This window comes from Perissodus microlepis, chromosome 14, assembly GCF_051167445.1.
Source record: "Perissodus microlepis isolate ML-2025 ecotype Zambia chromosome 14, ASM5116744v1, whole genome shotgun sequence".
Classification (NCBI taxonomy): domain Eukaryota; kingdom Metazoa; phylum Chordata; class Actinopteri; order Cichliformes; family Cichlidae; genus Perissodus; species Perissodus microlepis.
Window position 1 is genome coordinate 29428944 of NC_140474.1, and position 23324 is coordinate 29452267.

Here is a 23324-nt window from a genome sequence, read left to right on the forward strand (position 1 = left end):
ATGATTATTAGAAAATTTTCTTTTTTTATTATTTTCTTTAGAAAAGCTCTATAACAAATACATAGAATGACACTTTTTAAAACAACATGATAAAATATTTCTGGCTTTATCTACAAAAGAAGAAAATAAAAATCTATAAACATAGTGCTCAATATTCAAATAGAAGTAAAAAGTCTGTCACACAAGGATGAAAGACAGGCAGCAAATTCATTTGTTAGTAGACACGATGCATTCACAGGCGCATGGAGGGGGGAAAAACAGGCTCTCATTTTCAAATCAAAAGGGTTTTCAGATCTGGCTGTGAGCTCCCACACAACACTCAGGGCAGGTGCATGCGCAGCTGCTTGCTCATGGATCAGATATTTGGCCTTGAGAAAAAATGGCAGCAATATTTATGCCTTGTTTCTCCATTTGATATGACACATTGTACGCATCTCTGTGTACTCGAGTAGGACAAAGCTACTCCTGACCAGTACTCGCAGGCTGGCGTCACGATGGTGTGCATAACCGACTGAAATGGAAGACCTCCTGTACATTATCTTTAATGACATTTAACTGTAAAACAAAGCCACTGTGTGAAAGATTAGCCCACAGGTACCAGAGATACTCTCCATTAAGACAATGAAAGAAAAAAGCCTCAGTGCAATAAAGATCTGCATATATGGCTGATCATCAGCAGTGGTGTCCGTCTCTTTCTGTCTAAATACAGTTCACGCCAATGTCTTTAGGGAAATTGGTTGCTTGGTGCAGCTGATTTTGGTATTGACTTCCTACACGTAACAAGATCCACGTGTCACCCAGGAGACAGCTATTGATTAAGAATTGTCCCCTCTTCCCTTCAGGACAGTAGCCAAGAGTTCAGGGTTACTTCCACAAACCCTGCACTTTTACTCACATATTTTTCCCTGCATATGAATATTTCCGGACTCCGTCAAGTAAAACGATTCTACTTTTGTTCTGTGCTCATTCAGCAGAAGCCTTGTTCTAACCTCTCTGTGCTTGCTTGGAAAGTTTTCAAACTTTCAGTTTTCCTCACAGATTTGTACCGACTGCACAATTCAACCTCAGCAGCAGCACCTTTTTAATCTGACCCCCGCTGGGCCCAATGGCGAGGTCCGCAGGTATCATCTGGTATCCCTCCGTCGAGCTTCCTGGCTGGATCCGCTTCAGCTTCTCCTCCTCAATCTGAGTCGTCACCGCCATCATCGTCATCCGAGCTCGGGCCTTCTTCCTCGGAGGAGCTCGAGTCTCTGGTGCTGGGATCTGAGATCATGCCGTCTGAACTGTCAATCTCTATGGAGGTCTCTGATAAGAAGAGGTGGACGGCCCTCGATGGGTGGCTGTGACAAACACGCACACAGATATGCACACACAGGCGAACGGGGGAGACGAGCAAACACGGCACATATAGACACAACGGGATATGCATTCATGCATGACACATTTATAAATCATACATGTACACACCCACAAGTCACACACATTGGGGGGGGGGGGGGTCAAAGGACAAAGACAAGCAGACACAAACACAGCAGCAGGGACAGAGGGTTAGCATCAGCTAGGAATAATCTGTCCCAAATTAAGAGGAAAGGTTGGATGAACATCTCTCCCCCATGAGCTCTGATTGGGTGAAATTATTTCCTTCTTATACAACTTTTTTTTTTTTAAGCAAGAGAGACACTTTGACTAAATCTGATCAGCGACAGCAAGAAGAACAAAACTTCCTCAACACCTTTCGCTTTCACGGTGTGACGCATTACAGTAACACTGTATTTCATAGGAAAAAACAAATAATCATTGCACCTTTTACAGAGAGATCTGAAAACCCAAGAGAGAAGCAAAGAAAACTCCAGCGCCCAAGAAAAAAGGTGTATTTTTGACAAATTAGCTCATTGTTTGAAACAGACAGAAGGCCATTAAAATGGTTCAAAAGAAAAGAATTCAGAGCTGATCGTGTTAATGTTTCTGTGTTGTTATTGAATTTATACAAAAGTGCTGGTTAAAAATGTCTGTTTCCAGCAAAGCAGCTCACCAACAGATCTTGATTGTTTCAAAGCACCTCGGTTATATTACATCAGTCACAAAATCAGGCTAACGACGACACAGGATGTCAGAGAAGTACAGCAATTTCACTTCAGCAGTGGAACAAAACAAAACAGAATCATAAACCAGCATCCTCCTGCAGCTTCACATGAACCACGGAAGACTGAATCAGACAGCCAATATTAATGACTAATGAAATAACAGCTTTGTGTGGGTTTCACAATATTACCATCATGTGGTGATTAAAGGAATTCAACAGAAGCGCTTTCATTGTAGCATTGTTTCTATTGTTTGCTGACCTACTATAACAAACATGCGCTGTGGTGCATTGCTATGTAGGAGTTTAAAATGTATCAGTAGGGAAGTAAGCAACAGGAATACACCATTGTTCTAAGTTTACATCAAAAGTTTACTCCAAACAGGAAGTGTGTTTGGAAGCACATTTAGTCTAACAGGAAAAGATGATGCGATTAAACAGTCCTTTCTGAGAAAGGATTCGCAGCAGTCTGGCTAAAAGGTCAGTGTCTACTGCTTTCAGCACAAAGGCACATTTTTCATTTTATGTCTGCTTTGTAAAAGCTGCCCCTTTGATTGGTCCAAATCTGTAGGATCCAAAGACTGCAGTTGGAGAGGAAGGAAGAAAGTGAATTGTCCAATAGGAAAAGAGCTGCAGGGAGGACCACAAGCCCTGATCCCCAGAGTTAGACTGAGAACAGGAGAGAAAGTGTGTGATTCTTCTTTTTTCTTTCCCTTTTGTCTCTTTTCTTACCACGCGGTGGGGCCTTTTCGCTCTTTGCGCGGGGCCTCCTCATTCCCTTCCAGCTCCCTTTGTCTCCTCCTCTTGCATCTCCTGCAGGATGCGATGATGAGGAGGAGGATGACTATGCCGGAGATGGCGGCTGCGATGGCAAATGCCAGCAGGAGAAGTCCAGAGAAAGAGGCTGAAAGTGATAGACAGTTATATTTATTTGAAAATAAACAACACCCTCAGCTCAAAGGCACTTTAACTGTGCTTTTCCAATATGTGTCTCCTGTAAGCTGGTATAAATACAAAAGCACTAGTAAGGGTACCAGGGCATCTTTAGAGACGACGAGGTCAGTGCGTCCACAACTTTGGTCGAAAGTGAAAGAAGTGCCTATCAGGTCATACCTGATTTAACTTTTGACGGTTGTCTCCTTGTAAAAGCACTCTGGAACTCTCCTTTTGATTGTTTGCACATGTGCATCTGAGATTTCAGCAGACAACATTACTTTCTAGGTCAGTGGCAAAATCTTACCGAAACCAAGCAGCAGTGTGCACAAGTGGTTAAAAAAGGTCTCCTAGAGAGCGATCCAAATATATGACGTGGCGTAATGCCAAACAAGGAGACAGTCTTGAAGTGGATGGAGAACAAGCTTAAAAACAGGTACAGCCTTTGCTTTTTGTATGTGCAGTAGAGGAACTTCCTCGTGGTGCCAGTTCATTTCTGGCTGCCAGTGATCACCTGACTTTTTCTCTAGTCAGGTGATCACAATTACTTTGCAGAATTCAAGCTTGGTTTCCACAAACACCTGCCAAAACTTTGTGTTTTTCATGTTAAGACTGTAAGATTAAATTTACTTCCCCTGTTACACTACGTCAGCATTCTAGCACTCACTCAGGTCTGCATACGTGACATCTCATAGCTGCTAGCACTGCTTTGTCTCATCTTGTTGACTGATTTTTTTCTGTGTTTAAATACTGATGCATAAAACACCAATCAGTCATAACATTATGACCACTGATGGGTAAAGTAAACACTGATTATCTCTTCATCGTGGCACTTGTTAGTGGGTGGGATATATTAGATGAACATTTAGTCCTTAAAGTTTATATGTGGGAAGCCGGAAAAAATGGGCTAGTGTGAGGATTTGAGCGAGTGCGACAAGGGCAAACTTGTGATGGCCAGATAACTGAGTCAGAGCGGAGTGTGGGGTGTTCCCAGTCTGCAGTGGTCAGTACCTATCAAAAGTGGTCCATTAAAGGAAGAGTGGTGAACCAACGACAGGGTCGTGGGAGGCCAAGGCTCACTGATGCATGAGTGAAGGCCGGCCCGTGTGCCCTGACCAACAGACGAGCTACTGTAGCTCAAAGTGCACAAAAAGTTCATGCTGGTTCTGATAGAAAGGTGTCAGAAGACACAGAGCAGTGTAGTGTTTTGTATGTGGGGCTGCATAGCTGCGGACCAGTCAGAGCGCCCATGCTCCCCATGAAAGCACCAACAATGGGCACGTAAGCAGAACAGAACCACAGAGCAATAAAGGGAGGTGGCCTGGGCTGATGAATCACGCTTTCTTTTATATCATGTCGATGGTCTGGAGAACACCTGGCACCTGTTTTAGGCAATGTCCTGTGGGGAAACCTTGGGTTCTGCCATCCACGTGGCTGTTACTATGACACGTACCACCTACCTAAGCATTTTTGCAGACTATGAACACACTTTTATGGAAGCAGTATTTTTTGATGACTGTGGCCTCTTTCAGCAGGGCAATGCACCAAAATGGTTGAGGAATGGTTTGAGGAGCACAACAACCAGTTTTAGGTGTTGACTTGGACTCCAAATTCTCCAGACCTTAATTCAATCAAGCATCTGTTGGATGTGCTGGACAAACAAGTCGGATACCTGGAGGCCCCACCCTAAACTTACAGGACTTCTGCTGCTAACGTCTTGGTGCTGGCTACCACAGCCTTCACCGCCAGTCTCTTTTTTTCAAGGATATTATTACACTAACTTGAATTTATTTCTTATTGTTATTTATTATTATCTTTATTATGCTTTTTATTATTATTTGATCAAATTAATATTTATTTCTTTAACATTTCTAAACTTTTCAGGTGAATTGCACATTGTGTTTGTGCTGGTTTAACTTGCGTTGCCATCAAATGTTTGGCTTTCCACCAAGACATAAAATGTATAGCTAGAAACGTTGAATGAAGGATGTACGAAGGAAAATGTTGGCTGAAAATTCAAACTGCTGACCTGTTTCAACTACTCTCAGTTTAATTTCTCCATCTGGGCCGTGGACATCGGGTGGGTTCTTCACTTGGCAGATGTAAGTGCCGTTGTAGGTGAACTTGACCTCTCGAATTATGATGGAGGCATCGCTGCCCATGATGTCACCAGCCCAGGAAATGCGCTTTCTGAAGAGTCCTTCTTGTGGAAGAAATGGTTTCCTTTGGTAGTAAAATACCTGCAAGAGAAAATTGGTGGTTACATTTAGATAGGGTAACGATGGCAGGGAATAGTCAGAAGTTATCAAACTGAGTCCTCTGCTGCTGCTGCTGCTGCTGCTGCTGGATAGTGAAGACATTTTCTTCCAGCAAAGAAAGGAAAATAAAAGCCCAGACTTGCCCAAATCTCCCGCTTCTTACTCTGTCTATTCTCAATATCCCCACACACAAGTATACAAACACTGGCTGTCTTGAATGCTCCACAGGGAGCCAGATGACTCACCGGTTCCTCTCTTACTTGGATGAGGGGGCGGATGCTCCTTGACACAATGAGGGAGTTTTTGTGGTTTGTTCTCACTTTTTTTTTTCTTTGCAAAGACACAGACACGCACACACTCACCGACTGCCTTGGACCCCCCTTAAGTGGCCTGAAGCTCCACGTGATGACGACATCATCGGGTTTGATGGGAGACGAGCTCTCGAAGGTGCACCTCAGACGAACGTCTGTGCCGTTGACCGCCTCAACCTCCTCAGATGTGTATATACGCATCCCGCTGACCTGCAGCATGCCTGCAACATGCGAGCATAAATTGCAGCAGCAGAATTAACATAGTGAGTGAGATCAAAACATGCACACGCAGATGGTGGGTAAAACAATCTCTGGAATGCACAAGAAAAAAATACAACCCAATAGGTGTTGTACAAATTCACCCTCATCAGTAATTCCCTTCTTTTTGAGTACATGCAGTGTACTCAGTGACCCTGCTTCTGCCTACGCAGTGCTGCTGCAAGAAAAATCACTAAGTTGTCACTGGAAATACACAGTAGCCTATATTAGATACAGAAATCCTTCAAGTGCTAAAAGTAGGAATTTACTAACGCACAGCTACGATCAGAAATGTGCTTCATCCCATCACATTTGCTGAAAGATTTCAGATCAGGAGCCAATTCTGTGACACTTTGTGAATAATAGCCAATTTGATCACTGCGACTGAGAGAAGCCTGAAAGTGAGAGCCTGCAGTATATTAGGTGGATGTGGACCATGTCAGTCTTTACAGTACGGTGGAGCTATTAGACGTAAAATGGATGGACCTGAAGACCGGGGAGGGATATTGGCAACAATTTGGCTCCTCCATAATATGATGGATAGAGCTGCCCAGAGTCAGCGCTGTTACACATTTACACCATGTGGAAACACATACACACACCTAGCATGCGGTGGGCCAGGAATAGACGTGTTTAATGCTGACTTTCAGTCTGGCAGCCCATCAGTATGGCATAGGGAGCCAGACGATTATGTTTTCCCTCTCCCAGAGATCACAGACTCTGACGGCAGATCCTTGATGAAGTAGTCTCCTGAGTATGTGTGTTTGTGTGAGTGCAGGTTGATATGGAAGTCTGTGTGCGGTTGTGTAGTTAAAGCCACCAGGACTATTTATAGAGAGCTCTATATTCTAAAAACAACAGGAGCCATGTCTAGTGTTTTTCAATACCAAGAACACAGCAGACATCCTTCTGCAGGGCTAGTAGCTGCAGTGAGCTCAGGGTAGCCCAGACTTTTCCTGTTGCCATTAGCACCATCTCTACAGATTAAGCCAAACACTTGAAAAGACTCGTGCGTCTGATGGAAAAGCCTTCTCTGGCCAGACTGCTCACCTGAGTGTATCATACCTGGCCTTGATTTTATACATACTGTGTTATACTGAAGTATTTAGTCATCAAAACATCAGAATTAAATAAGGAGACGTTATTAATCAGTTCATCTTTGTGACAGTGTTAATTATTAAAGATGTGAATAATATATAATATAAAGATGGATTAAGCTGTCCTTTACAACGTAAACTCTCGGTTAAGTAATTTCAGGTAGCTGGTGAATATCAATATAAGGCTTCAGGCACAAAACATCAGCAGCAGCAGCACAGAAATTAGAATAGTCTTGCAAAGCAGGCAAATTGAGCCATATTGTTACCGCTGGTTTATAATCACTGTGTGCATTAAGGCAGGAGCTTGCTGGGAAATGATCAGCGGGGGCTTAGCTCCTTGGGCAGTGTGTTTTGTTCCCTATCAGGCTGGAGAGAGTTTCCTGTGGGCCGGGATGAGACCAGACGACCCCTCGCAGCATTAAACAGACGAGCTTCTCTCTCCCTGACAGTGCTCTAACAGCCTAATGTGTTTTAAATGAGTCTGGTGAAACCTGGGAGTGCTGCATACAAGTGAGCAGAGCAAAGCAGAAGATACAAATCTTGAACTTTTCAGTGCTTTGTTGGATGCACATCAGAGGCTGTAAGCCTTAATTCACCACCTTTCCACCTCTTTCCTTCCCATACTTGGTTGTGTCTATAGGAGCATGGAATTAATGGAGAGAACTGGCTGTGTTTAGGATGTTCATTAGGTCAAGAGCACTGGCTGCATCAGCAAAGCCGGTTAATGACTCCCTCGCGACGGCAGGTGTGCGGCCGTGCGCACTTCTTCAATCCTGACACTTGAGTCCAGGCCACAAGGATGTCCAAGAAAAAGACAGAGAATAGCAGAATCGAGCAGGAGTTTGGTTCAAAATGAAATATTTAAAGACCTGCTCAATTTTGAGTGCTATGACTCCCTAATTTTAAGTTTTCAGTACAGATGACACCGCATGGCATGGTTTCAAATCTGCTTTGAACTGGCCATGGCGTTTTTTTGTGATGCTTAATTAGAGGAAAATGAATTAGACTCAGAGCAGCAAGTCATCACATTTTAGAAAAGCATCACAAAAAAACTATAAATATTACTACTCAGTGTCATACAAATGTTTGCTCATCTACACCTGAATTCCCTGTGAACGTGATATCTTCTTATTTTGACTTGTTGAACAGAAGTCATGCAGTGGGGGCGTGTTGCTATCTCCAACATACTGTGATAAAGACTCAACGTGCTGGACATCCCTGAAGAAATGGTACGCTTTGCAACTGATGGAGAGGCTCCAGTTCAAAAGCGCTAAGTGACCTGATCAATCCTAACCACGAATCACTGGCCGTCCATGATCCTGTAAAGCATGTTACAGAGGCAACGAGTCATTTCAGATGTTTGCCAGCTGTTCGGTTTTCTCTCAAAGTCTAAAAGCCTTTTTGTTTATCTTAGTAAATGGACCAGGGGTCGCCTACCCTGTCTGGAGATTTGCAGAGATGTAACTAAAAGACAGGCAGCACACTATAGATGAGCCCTCACAGCAAACAGCAATAAAAGGAGGTCTTGTTCCAAAGCTCACATTTTCAGCTTTCTATTTAAGTATTCATTTATTTGGGGGGACAGCATAATGTGCTGTTGCAGCTTGAGATTATGTCGTATTAAATATTTAAGTTGGCACGACTGATCAAATGGCACTATTGTTTAGTTCTGGCATGTTAAACTAGCAATAAACTGTTTATTTTGTTGTAAGCTGCATTGATCCCCTGTGGCCACAAGATACAAAAGCACAAAACAAGACACTGAGAATATTGTGCAAATAGCTTCATTTCTTTTTAAAGGAGATGAAATATTCTTGCAAAAGCAGTGATTAAATTTTTAAATTCTACAAATGTTACACTGACAGTAGCAATAAATAACAATTAAGCTAACAAGCATCATAGTCCACTGCGGTTCCATGTGCTGGAATACAGTCCCCTGCTGAATTTGTAACTTTGCTGACTTGCAAAGTAATGAACAGTCTCTAGTTTTTATGATAGTTTAAATTTAATGGCGATGGAGAGAGAATATGAACCAAAACTCCAGAAGATAAAAAACACATTACATCATTTCCATGTCATTGAGTGAAGTAAGTATTTGATTCCCAAACAAAGCATGACTTAATGCTGGGTGGAGAAACCCTTGTTGGCAAGAACAGTGGTGAGATATTTCTTGTAGTTGGTCACCAGGTTTGCTCAGCAGGGATTTTGGTCCACTCCTCTTTACAGAAACTCTACATCCTTTAGGCTTCTTGGCTGCTGTTTGGCCACTAAAACTTCAGTTCAAGTCAATTAAATTAAATTTATACAGCACCAAATCACAACAACAGTTGCCTCAAGGCGCTTTATATTGTAAGGTAGACCCTACAATAATACATACAGAGAAAAAACAACAATCATATAACCCGCTATGAGCAAGCACTTTGGCGACAGTGGGAAGAAAAAATTCCCTTTTAACAGGAAGAAAGCCTTCCCTCCACAGATTTTCTAAAGGAGTGAGGTCTGGAGATGTGCTAGGTCACTACATTACCTTAATGTGCTTCTTTAGCCACTCCATTTTTTACCTTGGTGTTATATTTTGAGTCACTGTCATGCTGGAAAATCCATCCATGACTCATCTTCAGTGTTCTGGCTGAGGGAAGGAAGAGGTTGTTTTCCGAGATGTTATGGTACATGCCCCCATTCATTAGCTCCTCAATGGAGTGAAATCCACTCCACTGAGGGCGATCGTAGCTCAAGAGTTGGGAGTTCGCCTTGTATTCAGAAGGTTGCTGGTTCAAGCCCCGGCTTGCACAGTCTCGGTCGTTGTGTCCTTGGGCAAGACACTTCACCCGCCTACTGGTGGTGGTCAGAGGGCCCGGTGGCGCCAGTGTCCGGCAGCCTGGGTGCCCAGGGTGGCTGTGGTTACAATGTAGCTTGCCATCACCAGTGTGTGAATGTGTGTGTGAATGGGTGGATGACTGGATGTGTAAAGTGCTATACAAATACAGGCCATTTACCAAATCAGAAAAGTACTAAGGTCTCCACTTCTGTGTTTGACTGTGGGGGTTGTGTTCTTTGGGTCATACTCAAAATTTGTCTTCTTCCAAACAAAGAAACATCTTTAGTTTAGTTTCATCTGAATGCAGCACCTTCTCCCAAACCCTGTCTGAAGCACTTAGATGTTCACTGGCAAACCTAACAGGGACCTGTACATGTGCCTTCATAAACAAGTCCATTAAAGTGTAGTGTGTTATCAGTGGTGGTATTGATGTCTATTGTCCCAGCTGTCTTCAAATCATTAACACTGCTCTCCAGTGGACTTTTGAGAGGATCTACCATCTTTCTTATAATCTCAAGATCTTGGATGGAGCTCCAGATTGAGGCCGATTGATGGTCATTTTATACTCCTTGCATTTCCAAATAATCTCACCAATAGTTGTCACCTTCTCACTAAGCTTCTTGCTGATGGTCATGTAGCCCATTACAGCCTTGTGCAGGTCAACAATCTTGTCCTTTGACAGCTCTTTGGTCGTGGCCACTGTGGTGGAAAGGTTGGAACAGACGCAGATGATTCTGTGACAGGTGGGCTTTATATACAAGGTCTCAAGTATCTGTAATTGACTGATTGTAATCAGTATCAGTGACATGCAAATCAATTTATAACTTTCATCTAATGTTTTTTACGGACTTTTGGTTCATATTCAGTCATGTCCAATAAAATGGAACTACCGTAAAAAATGATAGACTAAACATTTCTTTGAAAGCTTGCAAAGTTACAAATTCAGCAGGAGATGAAATAATTATTTCCTCCACTGTATTGCAATTATACGACCAGCACAGAGAAGAAGAACCAGAGAAGAAAGGGGGTAAATTTCTAGTTAGAAGTCAGTACTCACAGCTAAACTCTTTTATTTTCACATCCGAGAAGTGACAGAGGACCTGGAAGATTAGCAGAGTAAAAGTGCAGTGCCTGTGCTCCTCTACCAAATTGTTTAAAAGCTTACACTGAAATGATTCATTGTGCTTCAAATGCGAGCAGAGGAAGCAGGTCCTCCGGGCCATAACACCTCATTTCACATTTCTACCCTCAACCAAGTCTATTTTCGAGTACATGAATTTAAATAAGTGTTACTAATCTCTTTTTGAGCAACAAAAAAGTACGCGCTTTCAACTGTGCCGTCCTTTTGACGCACGCAGAGCTGATTAAGAATTAAGGTTAATTAGGTCTTTTTAGAGGGAGAATGGGTATTAGCACGACGACAGCAGCGTTAGGGTTATGTACAGTGCTTCTAACAGTAATTTGTCCCCATAGCTAGAAGTGCGTGATCACTATTTAATTTGCCATTAGCAGGCACTAATTGCTGAGGGGGACACATGCCGTTACATGAGTAAAGACATTACCAGTGTTGAATGGACCCATTTGGGGAAAGAAACAAGAAATAAGCAAGAAGCATAGGATTGACTTATTAGTGCATAGATGGAGCTAGAGATTAACCATGTCATTCTACACAGTTGCAGTCTGTAAGGATTAGATAAGATAATGATGTTTGTTTGTTTGTATGTCCACTTGTCTCCTCCAGCATAAGTTTCTGTCCAATCTCGTTTGCTCAACTGTTTATGTCTGAACATCCTGTCCAGCCAGTGCCGACCACACCCAGCACGCAGAGACAGAGAGAGGGCTTTCACAGCTTATTAAGTTGGAGCTATGTAGACTACGGAAGAGGGCATGGGAAGATTACAGGCAAATTGATTTGTCCTATTTCTGTTTGTGTGCAACTTGCTACTTTTTTCTTTTATTTGTGTGATTTTTTTTTTGCATTTTTTTTTACTCTTTGCAGGCAGAATGCAAAACTTTCATGTAAAAAGTTTTATCTACAAAGAGTTGGATTTCTTTGTAGAAGGAAACAGAAATTAAATTGTCAGGATGACAAGAAAACACAATATTTCAAAAATCCCACAACCTTTTTTTTCTAATTGGAAATATTAAATACTGTGAAGCATCTGAATGACATCAATTACATTCTTCACTGGTAATTAAAAAAGACCAAATTAGAGTCTTTGTGTGAAATGCGTCTGTAACCCGACGCCGTTACAGTTTAAATGAAAGACTTTCCCACATGGGATTTCCCGCCAGGTCAAAGTCTTATCTCTCCCAGACTTCTGGAGAAAGTGCGTATGTGCATGCGTGTGTCCTTGTGCATATTTTTGTTGATGTAAACGTCAGCTGTTCGTGTTCCTGAACCAATACAGTATCGGATACAGCTAGGATCATAAATATGAAATAAATAATAAATAAATAAATAATCATAAATAATATTGTCTTTCATTGTTGAGTGGATATCGACCTGTGTGCGTTCGCTGGGTTAAGCCCAAGGGCCCATCTGTTGGCACAAGTCCACATGCACCCACACACACACACACATTCACACACACGCTTCATTAGCTGTACTGGTGTTGGCGCAAGTCCAGAATATCTATCAATATCCCTTATATATCACAATAAAATGAACTTGCTGAACCTTTAATGCACTTTATTCTACCTGTCAACACTGCTCGGTACAAACTGCTCTGGCCCACTGTTCTGTCTGCAGCCGGAGAGGGTAAGTACTTTCATCTACTGTAATAATAATCACTGTGATTGGTTTTGCTTGGCTTGGCGGTCATCCCATGACTCTATGAAGCCTTGCAAAGACACAGAAATTATTAAGTACTTTCTGACCTGCATGTATGTATTTCAACCGGTGGCAGTGAGTGCAGGCAGGTTTTAAAGTGCACAGCCTCATTCAAGGACGCTTCAGTGTTGTTTTTAATCTCACATTGCCAGAGATGCAGGTATGTGTGGAATGAAGCAGTTGGCAGGAATCACTTTTATTCTTATTATTCTTATTAAAAGCTTAAAAATATTCTGGTTTTGGTATTCTAAAACTTTCTTTTGTGTGTGGTAGTGTACTGGTTGTTCCGGGTGCTATGCAGAGGTTAGCAGGCCTATTTCTACATGAAGCTGTCTGCTGTCACTTAGAAGCAGCGCCCAGAATGTGTGGAGCAACCAGAGTGTGGGGTCTCTTCATGTTTCCACTTTCATTTGGCCCCAGCTGTGAAAAAGACCAAAGTCATAACATAGCAAGAACTAAGGGGTGAAAAACTTCAATAATTGTCCTTTGTGGTCAATGTTTGAGGTTCCTGCGTCTCCTTTGTTGACCTTTCTGACCTTTTAAAACCAATTTAAAACAGTCAGAATTTCAGAAGTTACTGCAGTTTGAGCCTTAACACAATCCGTCTCGCGTCATAGAGAAAGAGTTACATAAACAGGGTTCCTTAGCAACCATTAGTCACTAAGGAAGGAAAAAACTGAGGACTTTTTATCAGTACTTCCCTAATAACTCCTGAGCCAAGGCTATAAAATCAAAAGTGATTATTGACTAAAGAACCATCTGGGAGAAACTATCTCCGTAGTTAATGACTACTGCATAATAATCTGTCAATCTGACTCCCCATTTTCATCTTAAAACGAGAATATGTACTTTTTCATTACAGATTACATTATTATTTTTTTAATTATTCTTTTTGTGTTGCTTCAAGCTGTTGATTCACATTTAATCAAGTAACTATGAAATAATGAAGCCCTACCGAGTAAATACTGAGGAACCAGCAGAAGTTTCACTTTAGTTGAAAAAGTTAATTAGATTATTCCGAGGAAATAAGGACGCACTGAGAGTGACGCATCACTATAAAGGATCTGTTCCCAGGCTGGATTTTTTTCGTTACTTATCAAAGTTATTTACATTTTTTTTTACCCTTGGAAGATAAAACTGAAGTATTTTTATTATCCAGTTTAAAAAAAATACCATCTCATAGAGTTCTGCCAAGGCTGCAAATCACGTCCTGCACAACATATTCTTCACTCACTTGCTTTCCTACTTCGTCAACTGACCTTTCTCCCACTCGTCAGTAAACCTTAGCTAACCAAGAGGCAGGCAAACAAACTAAGACCTCTGCTGACTGCAATATTTTGCTTCGGTTACCAACAGCTGTACTTCCGCAGCTTAAACATTTCCAAGCCGTTCTGGGTGTGTTTCACGCTGCAGAAAGGCCATGCTGCATGGTATATAGAGCTCTTATCACAGCTCCTCAGCAAACCTTCTCTGTTGGGCTTTGGGGTTTGTTGATGCAGTTGTTCATAAATATGCATCTTTCTAAACAGCAAGGGGAACAGAGCTAGTTTAAAAACAGAAGACACCATTGATTAGATGGTAAAGTATATCCACTAAAGTATGTCCAGGCAGCTGTGAGTCACTGTGTAAGTGGTATTTTCTGCCAACCTGCGTTACAATTTGCAAAGAGGACGTTAGGTCTTTTAGGGAGGCAACACTGCAGGAGAAATCGAGCAGCTGACACAATTCTCCGAATCAGGAAATTGGTTTCATTACCTTATTTCCTTGTTGTGCGTGTTTGTGCCTTTCCTCTCCTCATTACGGCTCAGAAACAGAACGGAGCGCTGGAGGAAACCTGATTCTCTGTTACGCCGGTTTTGGAGGAAACACTTAGGACAGGAGCAAACACACAAAGAGCTCAGTGGATTACAAAGAGCCTCTTCTCTTCTTTGTAAGATGTTTCACAAGCCCAGGTTAGTTTCCCCTGGTTTTAACAAGGCCTCGCTTTCATGAGGGGCTGGACTGAGGGCTGGGAATTGCAGGTTCAGGTAACAGTGTGTTCACAGAGGAGGGGGACACAGAGTTGAGTGTTGACTGGTGTAATGGGAGGGAACCCCTGAATGAACACAACTTTGTTTGAGATACTGACATGTATGCTTTCTTTATACAATTCAGTTTTATTTATATAGGCCAAAATCACAACAGTGGCCTCAAGGTGCTTTATATTGTAACCCCTTCAATCAAATAACCCCCCTATGAGCAAGCACTCGGTGACAGTGAGAAGGAAAAACTCCTTTTAACAGGAAGAAATGTCCAGCAAAATCAGGCTCAGGGAGGGGCAGCAATGTGCCAAAACATGATGGGGGTGAAGACAAAAGACACGCTGTAAAAAAGAGTCAGAGATTAATACAAATTTCCATTCCCTCATGAACGTCTGGCCTTAAGTGATCTTTATACTTTGTACTGTTTTACAAAAGTTACGGCAGCCCTGAGAGTTCAAACGCACTGCAACTTGAGAAAACCAGCAAATGCGGCTCACAAAGCTCACACAACTCAACAGAATTTGAACATAAAACAACAGAAGAAGAATTACAAATGAGTGTGTTTTGGGGAAAACAATAATGAGAGAGACCAGCTCCAGCAGTAACCCCCCCACCCCTTCACCCCCACCCCACCCCAAAGAGCAGAGGATTTGTCCGTGTTGTTTGGCAGAAAAATATGCAAGGTACGGTGTGTTTTAATCACACGGTCCATATAATCATTTATTAAATGCTTCCTGTTAGCTGTTTCCTGACACTTCCAAAGCTGTTCAGTCACATTCATTTCTCCCCCAAAAAACTTTCATATTTGTGTATCAAACTGTCACACAGACCTGTTCCATTCAGGTGTCCACACCTTTGGCCATGCTGTGTTAAGACATGAGGTCACTTTGAGGTGTATCTTTTCTCCCGTCCATATTTAGGTCTGAAAATTAAAGCCAATGCTGAACCGCTTGGTGTCATTCTTTCTAGTAACCACCAGGGGGCTGCACCAAAGGGACAGCGCAGAAGTCAATGAAAAAATTGCCCTACATCTCTTCTGATTTATGACCTTTCCTAAGGGGTTTATGATCTCAGTCACTACTGGACTGAGGGTGTCAAGTCTTTTTTAAAGACAGCATGCTGCTCAGTTAGTTAATTATGGTCCCATTTACTGTGAAATTGCTAATAAAGCTGGGTGTGCTATAGGGCTTGGCTTCTTTGATTATGATAAGTTACTAGCACATGAAGACTCAGTGTCCTATTCTTTGAAAAAACTAGTTTAATGGCCAAAATGTTCAACTTAAAGCTTTATAAATTGCAATGAAACCCAGTAGTTACTGTTTTGTTGTTGTGGTCTATTCTTTGTATGCAGTCTATGACCCTGCCGCTTATTCCAAATAAAGCTGAAATGTAAAATTAATTATTAACAAGACATGACAAGCTAAAGGCTTTGATTAATTTACTTTGGAAAGCTGTTCCTTGTTTATAGGAAGACAAAGAAAAATATTTCTCTCAATAAAACAAGTCACAAATTTTGTCACTGCAATTTTTTTCTTATTGTGATTTGAACTCTTTAGACATGAACTATGCACAGCTAATGTGTCTGAGTACACTTAAAGGTCATTCCAAGCAGGGACCAAGCATCAATCTCTTTTTGAACACTTTCTTCCTCGTCTTTTTTCTCCCACTCCCCCTACTTCCTCCTGGCCAATTGTAATTCATCAGGCGACGGTGTTCAGAGGAAACACGAAGTGGGTGAGTGAGGATAAGAGTTTAATCCATCAAACCTCTTCCACTCCCACCTCGCGGCTGACTCAGCTTCTCCTCGGGATTACAAACTCCTGAGGGGTTGGGGGCGAGGGGGGTCCAATGAGCACACTTCGATCCAGCTCACCCACAGCCCTCAGGCTTCTCTTGGACAGACAGTCCAACCCTCAATAGACAGCCTCTGCCTCACATATTTACTATGCAGCAAAAAAGATGTAGGTTTTGCGTGGTATGAGTCAGACTGGATGTGGTCTTGCTGTGGCTTTCACCTGTGCCCCCCGAGCAGATAAATAAGTGAGGCAGTGACAATTTATACACAGATCAGAGACCAAAGTGTGGAGGAGGTGCAGGCCTTTGCTCTCAGCTGGCTGCCTTAAAGGGGAACGGGCCAATTTTACAAATAGAGATCGCTTTACTTCAGAGAGAGGAAAGAGCTGCTCTGTGAAAAGAGTTACATAACATGGTCTGGCTCTGTCTGGCTTTTTAGAAGGAATACTATGTAACTCAAGATGGAAGAAACAAAACATGGTTCCTGTAAAATGGAAAGTTGGATTTTAGACACACTTGCTTAGTTCTAATGCTGGTTTGTTTCTTAAGTCGGTCTAACAGAGTCTCACTGCATTTAATCAAAGATTCATGTTCACTGTTTCTTTTTTGTGAACAAGCACACAGACAAAAGTAGCTATCTCATAAAAAAAACTAATTGTATCAGTTACAGTGTTTCGATTTTTACTCAGAATTCACTGAAGAAGCTAAAGTTGAAATCCTAAAGGGGAAGGGTCTTTTTCTCTGGTATCACTTTTACACAGAGGTTATGTTTTCAGATACTTTTTGGGCAGTTTTAAGGAAAAGTAACATCTGAATTCTGTCCCCACAAACACACTGAATCTGTGCATCTCTTTACATTCTGCCTCGACTTTGAGCTCAGGATGACACAGAGTCTTCCAGTGATTCAGCTCATGTGATGTTGTGGACTGATACTGTGAGGTCGTTTCACAGACTGTGTGGCTCTACTGTTACAAAAGGTTTTAGAATTAGGAATTATACGCTGTCATCTGTTCAGCAGAAGTTACAAAGTTTGCACGAATCCCATTTTTCTCTCCAGTGGGATTTCAGCCTATCATGGGTAGTCCAAGTTTCAGACTTGGGGTGAAGTTGAAAAATGTTGGAAAACAGGGTCTAAAAAAGTGGGGCCAAATCCTGCCACACGAGTCCTTTGCCTCCTTTTATCATTTTCATTCTCATTCATTTAAATTGTGATTACAGCACAAAAGCTTACAGCTGCTTTTGTATACACTGAAAAGATTTGCAGCCAACACATGAAAGTCAGAAGCTAAACAATGGAAAGGAAAATAAGGCAAAGTAACTCTCTCAGCTAGTGAAATACTATCGTCATGACCACAGTTATTATAGTTTAGTATTTCCTAATTAGTTTTTCTTAAATTTCATTTTGACTTTTTGTTTCTAATTCAGTTTAGCTTCAGTTAGTCTCCAAAGTTCATTTTCTTCATTCAGTTACATTTTTATTGTTTGAAAATGTTTAGTTTTTAATACTTTCAGTCTTTTTAATTATTATTGAAGTCAATTCAGTTCAATTCAATTTCTTTTATACAGCTCTAAATCACAACAACAGCCTCAAGGTGCTTAAAGACCCTACAATAATACAACAGAGAAAACCCCAAAAATCATATGAATCCCTATGAGCAAGTGATTTGGTGACAGTGGGATGGAAAAACTCCCCTTTAACAGGAAGAAACCTCCAACAGAACCAGGATCAGGGAGAGGCGGCGATCTGCCGAGACCGGTTGGGGTGAGGTGGGGTGGGGTGCATGACATATGTCAGAGGGAAGATTCAGGAAAATCAGCGCAGGCATTACAGTAAAATCACAGCAGTTTTCTTTTTGAAAGCAGCTGACGCTCTGTCTTCTAGATCCCACACTCTCAATAAACACTTGAAACAGCGCCTCATCATCAAGTTGTTAAAATATTTTTACCAAACCAGCAGACGGGTCATTCTGCTCAGTCGTCTCCAGTTTGTATTAAATTGTTATGGTACAAAGTTTAAAATTTATAATGATTGCTCTGAAACTATAACTTCATATATTAAATACTTTTATTTTTAATGTTGGTCTACCTACTTTGAGGCTATTTTTTGCGCATTGAAATCTGAGAACATGAATATCTTGTAAAGTATTAAAGGTAACAGCCTGAAATTCTCCCAGGTCTTTATTACAATCAAAATGAATCTGAATCTGTAATTTGGGACAGATACAATAAAAAAAATGTCTGAGTATTGGCTAGTTCAAATATTGTTATAAGGTCCAGCACTCCCACAAAGTCACATATTTGATCACACACTAGTAAGAAAAAAAAACAAAGTTTCCAGATGGTACTGGAATCATAACTCACAAAATCATTTTTCTTAAATATATATATAATTCTTCATGTTAAAACCTGGTTATCACCATCTCACATCAGGACATTTTTGGATGTTTTTTGCTCAATTAGGTATTATTTGAATTAACTTAATGTAATTTTTCAAATATGGTTTGAATTTTTAGCTTATTTTTAGTTAACTATAGTCACCTTGGTCACTACTCCTCTGTTGAGTCAAAAAATGGTTCAACTTAACGATAACTTAAGCGATAAAAATTTTCAAGGTCCTCCTCCCCGTAGATAAGATGACTACGAAAGAGCTGCTGATATTCTGTGGAAACTGTCGAGTTATGTCATGCTGTAAACGTACTGGGGTGGGTCGTTTGAACTTGTACATGTGCGTGTTTAAAGTAACTCTAAACATCTTTGGGAATGATTGGCCAGCCAACAACTGAGTGCATTTAAGAAAAGTGACTACACAAGCCAAAAAGCCACTCCCACAAACATACGGGCTTTGCATTTGCACGAGACGCAGCGACTCAAATGCTCCCTGCACCCAGATAAAGGCATTTGAAACCCCTGCTTCCATCTGGAGCCGAGCACCGTCTCTTGACATAAGTGCGGGGAACACCTTGCCGTCATTGTCAAATATTTTTCACAAGGGCCTCTAAACCCTCTGTGTTGGGGATTGGTGCACCCTTGCATACAAGGCATTCGTCACTGTCAACTTAACACACCCCTCTAAGGTAATTCTAATGTACCACAAAGGCCAGGCATCCCTCTAAGTGTGTCAGCAAAGCACGGCAAGTCAAAAAAACCACAGTCACACTTTGTTATGTTGACCTATTATTAATATTGTTGTGGTGAGATTAGAGACCCGCTGGCAGGGAGATAACTGTTACATCCCAGTCAACAGAGCCTAAAGAAGCTGCTCCTTTACTGTCAACAAGGCAGAGCTAAGAAAAAGCTTAAACAATCACCGTTTATACAACCCGGCCTGGAAAGTCGCAATCGTCAGCAGCCATTTGTTCGCATGTCTGTGCGTCTGTATGTGTGTTAAACCTGTAAGTCGGGACAGGCTGACGCGCTTTAGTGTTTCGTGTGTCGAGGATCATGTTTAAGAAAGAAAAGAACAATTGAAACAAAGCGAGAACAACAGAAACAAAAAGAGACGTACAGTAAGCAGAAGGGGATGGAAAAAATGTTCAGTTGGCTGTCTTTATTTGGATGATGAAAAGGAAAAATGAGAGAAATCTGGTCTAAGTGTTTGTTTTTGCTCTGTTTTCTTTTTCTTCTTCTCAGCTGGCAGCGAGTACATGTAACTGAGTTATTGCTCTGCTGGCTTTGAAGCTAAGTGGTCAGACGTGGGGGAGAAAAAATATGCCCGAACTCAAACCCCCACTTTCATAACAAATGGATGAATAATGCAAAAGTACTGAACAATTTAAACAGGCCCTGTCTATTCGCTGTGACATGTCTTACAAATTGGAAAATTCCAGAGGAAGTCTGGTCACTGTAAGATTACGGTTCAAATCCCGCTTTCTCCTTTAAGACATTTAATCAGCACAAAAGAAGAGAGTAATGTGGGGCTTTTAAGAAATGGCATGCCAAACCGCTACTGCTACAGATAACAGCAGCAACTACTGTTATTTTCACTTCATTTCCTGTTTCCTGTATTTATTTATATCATTAACTATTTGATTTCTTTATAAAAGAAAAAAAAAGTCTGTTGAAAAATGTGTTTCAATTGATGCTGGATTACCTCCAAGAGGCCTGTGCTGCACAACAGGTCAAACAGACTGCAGTTTAACACTTTGATTTGACAGCTTACAGGGAAAAAAGCTCTTTGTGTTTAAACTCCTGTGTTTTTATTCAGTTTGAATCTACTCTAACACCCTCCACCTCCATCACGAAGCAGGAAAACACAAGAGCTTTCCACAAATGCACTACTGAAATAAAAATGGATCCAAATTTGATAAGGATCACACTAGCTGAAGAAAATGAGCAACAAAAGAAACCCCATTGCTCTTAAATATGTCTTGATTTAAATATGATTTACTGAACTTAAAAATAAGAAATCCTGCCAACACACACTTTTCAAAAAACACACACAGCAGGAGTTCATTACGGTTTTCTGAGCCGTGAAGGATTTTTAACACTTGGTGACGGTGATGTTTAGCAGCAGCAGTGTGATTGTTCTCTTTGTTTCATCCTAAATCCCATAAAACTGACTTTTCTGTTTGCAGCAAGTCTACAAATGAATACAAACTGGCTTTGATCGCACGGTGACAGGCTTTTGCAGTCGAGAGAGAAACATCCCATTTATTTTGCATAGAGGGCTGCATATTTTATACCATACATGGCTCGCAAAAATGTTGCGCTGGCTTGTTTTGTCATGCCTGCCCTTTTTTTTTATCAATAAAGCCAAAGGCAATGGTAGTGATCACAGCACAAAACGCTCGAGAACTGAGGTGCTGCTGAGCTGTAATCAGTCCCAACATGCTCCTCTTCATCCACATGCTGTTATTTGAGGATCCGTTCCTCTGCATCCACGCGTCCTCCTGCTCCGTCAGTGTCAGCCTGTGCTGTGACTGATCTGCAGGCACATGCTCATTGTAAACATAAGCAGCTTGCCACTACAGTGAATCCCTACATGGTGCTTTGGCAGTGGATGGACATGTTCAATCAATATAATCCACTTAACCAGGATGGACAGAGATTACTTCAAGGTTAAAGCAACCTGGCTTCTTGTGAATGAATTGCCACTGATTGATGGGCCAACCGATGCTATTAAAACATGTTCCATTAGTCGTGCCAAAGCAGTGATTAGATGTTGGCTGGAACTTTTTTTAAAGGTAAGATCTATGATTGTTCATTTCCCTGCGCATCTGACAAGTTGTTATGATCCAAATTACATATCCTGAACACCAGCCCCCCTTCTCTTACTCCCCCTCTCTTAACGGGAAGCAGGTGGACTTATCTGAGGCCAGCGGGCCACTTCACAGTCTCTGTGAATGTAAGCACGTTAATAGACAGGAAAGGAGTTTGCGTGAAACCACAAACACAATGGGTTCAATGTCGGTAATTGCTATTAAACCATTATCTTGTCTGGAATGGGCCCCACTATGGGTATTGTAAAGCCTTTACAGGAATTCTTAAGTGACCCACCCAGTGCCACTGTGCCAAGTTCCCCACTTCCCAGTGACGCAAGACACCGGTCTGAGATGGAGGTTAAAGGTCCCTGGGGAGCTTTAAGTAAAAGCCAGGCAATCAGCGTTTTTACTCTGAAGCTGTTATTATTGGAAGCTCTCTTTAAGGGTCAACCCAGATATGTGACACTGTGTAAACTTTTGGAAAGCACAGACGCAAAAATATACGCGCAAACTGCCAGATAAACCAGGCGTAAGTGTCCTGGTATGAATATAAAACAGCGTGTTATTGGATAACTTTTAAAATATTAACATACATTAAAAAAAACAACATAAAAAAATAAATACATTTATATATCACAAAAAATATGTCAAACGGCAACTCACGTTAAACCAAAATCACCGTTTCACTCAAATGAGCGGCTCTCACCTGACGCTGCGAGTCCAGACAGGACGGTGAACACATAGAGCCCCTTTATGCACATTGGATGGACGGTAAGAAAGCGACCGGTGGCGGTCAACCGAACCACAGAGGCGCGATACAAATCTGTGGAAGCCCTCTGGAGAGGGATTGAATCGTGAAGTCGCGGTGATTCCTCGCCTGCTCCTCGTCTCCCAAAGACGCGTCCCAACTGGCCGCTGCCCTCTCACAGTTCATTTTTAGCACCCTCCCTCCACATTTTCGGGCGGAGTAAAAGTCATCCACTTTCCTCGCCGCCCTCTTATCTCCTTTTCACATGTAAAACTTAGAGACGGAGAATTCTTGATGGTCATCCAACCTATTCTACTGCTAGAGGCTTGATGCCACGCGTGGACTCTTGCGTAAAAATTTAACCTGGAGGCCAAATCAGTATTAAAGAGTTTATGGAAATGTACTAGTTCTTTTAAAGCATTATTATATTCTCGTGTTATATGATGTAATGTGTTATCATTAAATGAAACAGCAAACGCATGTATTTATTTATTTACATACATCTACATTTTCTTTAACGTGTACTTATTTAGTATTTTACTTCTTTTTTATTTTGTGTGTAATAGAGACAACAGACGCATTTAAGAACAGTCTGGATGTGATATATAGAATTTCCACATATTGAAGCTACTGTAACCGTGATATTAAATTGTAGCTTTCAAACTAATTTGATAGTTTATTCTTTACATGCTACAAATATGATTTCAATATCAAAGTGAATGTATGTACATTGACTTCTACTCTGTCGCAAACCACTTACTTGAACGGCTGCGCTCATGAAACAGGAGGATGTTACTGTGATGCTTCTTGTTGACCAGCAGAGGTATGTGCGCAGTTTACTGCCTTGAACCACTTGGGGGCAGAGCCGCACTTTGATGTGAACACACTGGCTCTGTAGGTCCAGTCAGAAGCCAGTGAGGAAGACTGGTTTTCAGATCTCCCCCTTTTTTTATTGCTCAGATGCCAACATGT

The 23324-nt window shown here is 41.5% G+C and overlaps 1 protein-coding gene across 1 annotated transcript; it reads right to left on the minus strand.

Annotated features, from left to right (window-relative positions):
* Positions 1–4: 4 nt before the first annotated feature.
* Positions 5–22549, minus strand: LOC146374126 (myelin protein zero-like protein 2). Its single transcript, XM_084950301.1, has 5 exons — positions 22311–22549; positions 5634–5803; positions 5043–5253; positions 2813–2984; positions 5–1340 (listed from the first exon to the last, which is right to left on the minus strand). The coding sequence occupies exons 1-5, from the start codon at positions 22363–22365 to the stop codon at positions 1181–1183; spliced, it is 768 nt and encodes a 255-aa protein (XP_084806427.1). The 5' UTR covers positions 22366–22549; the 3' UTR covers positions 5–1180.
* Between the last annotated feature and the right edge of the window lie 775 nt (positions 22550–23324).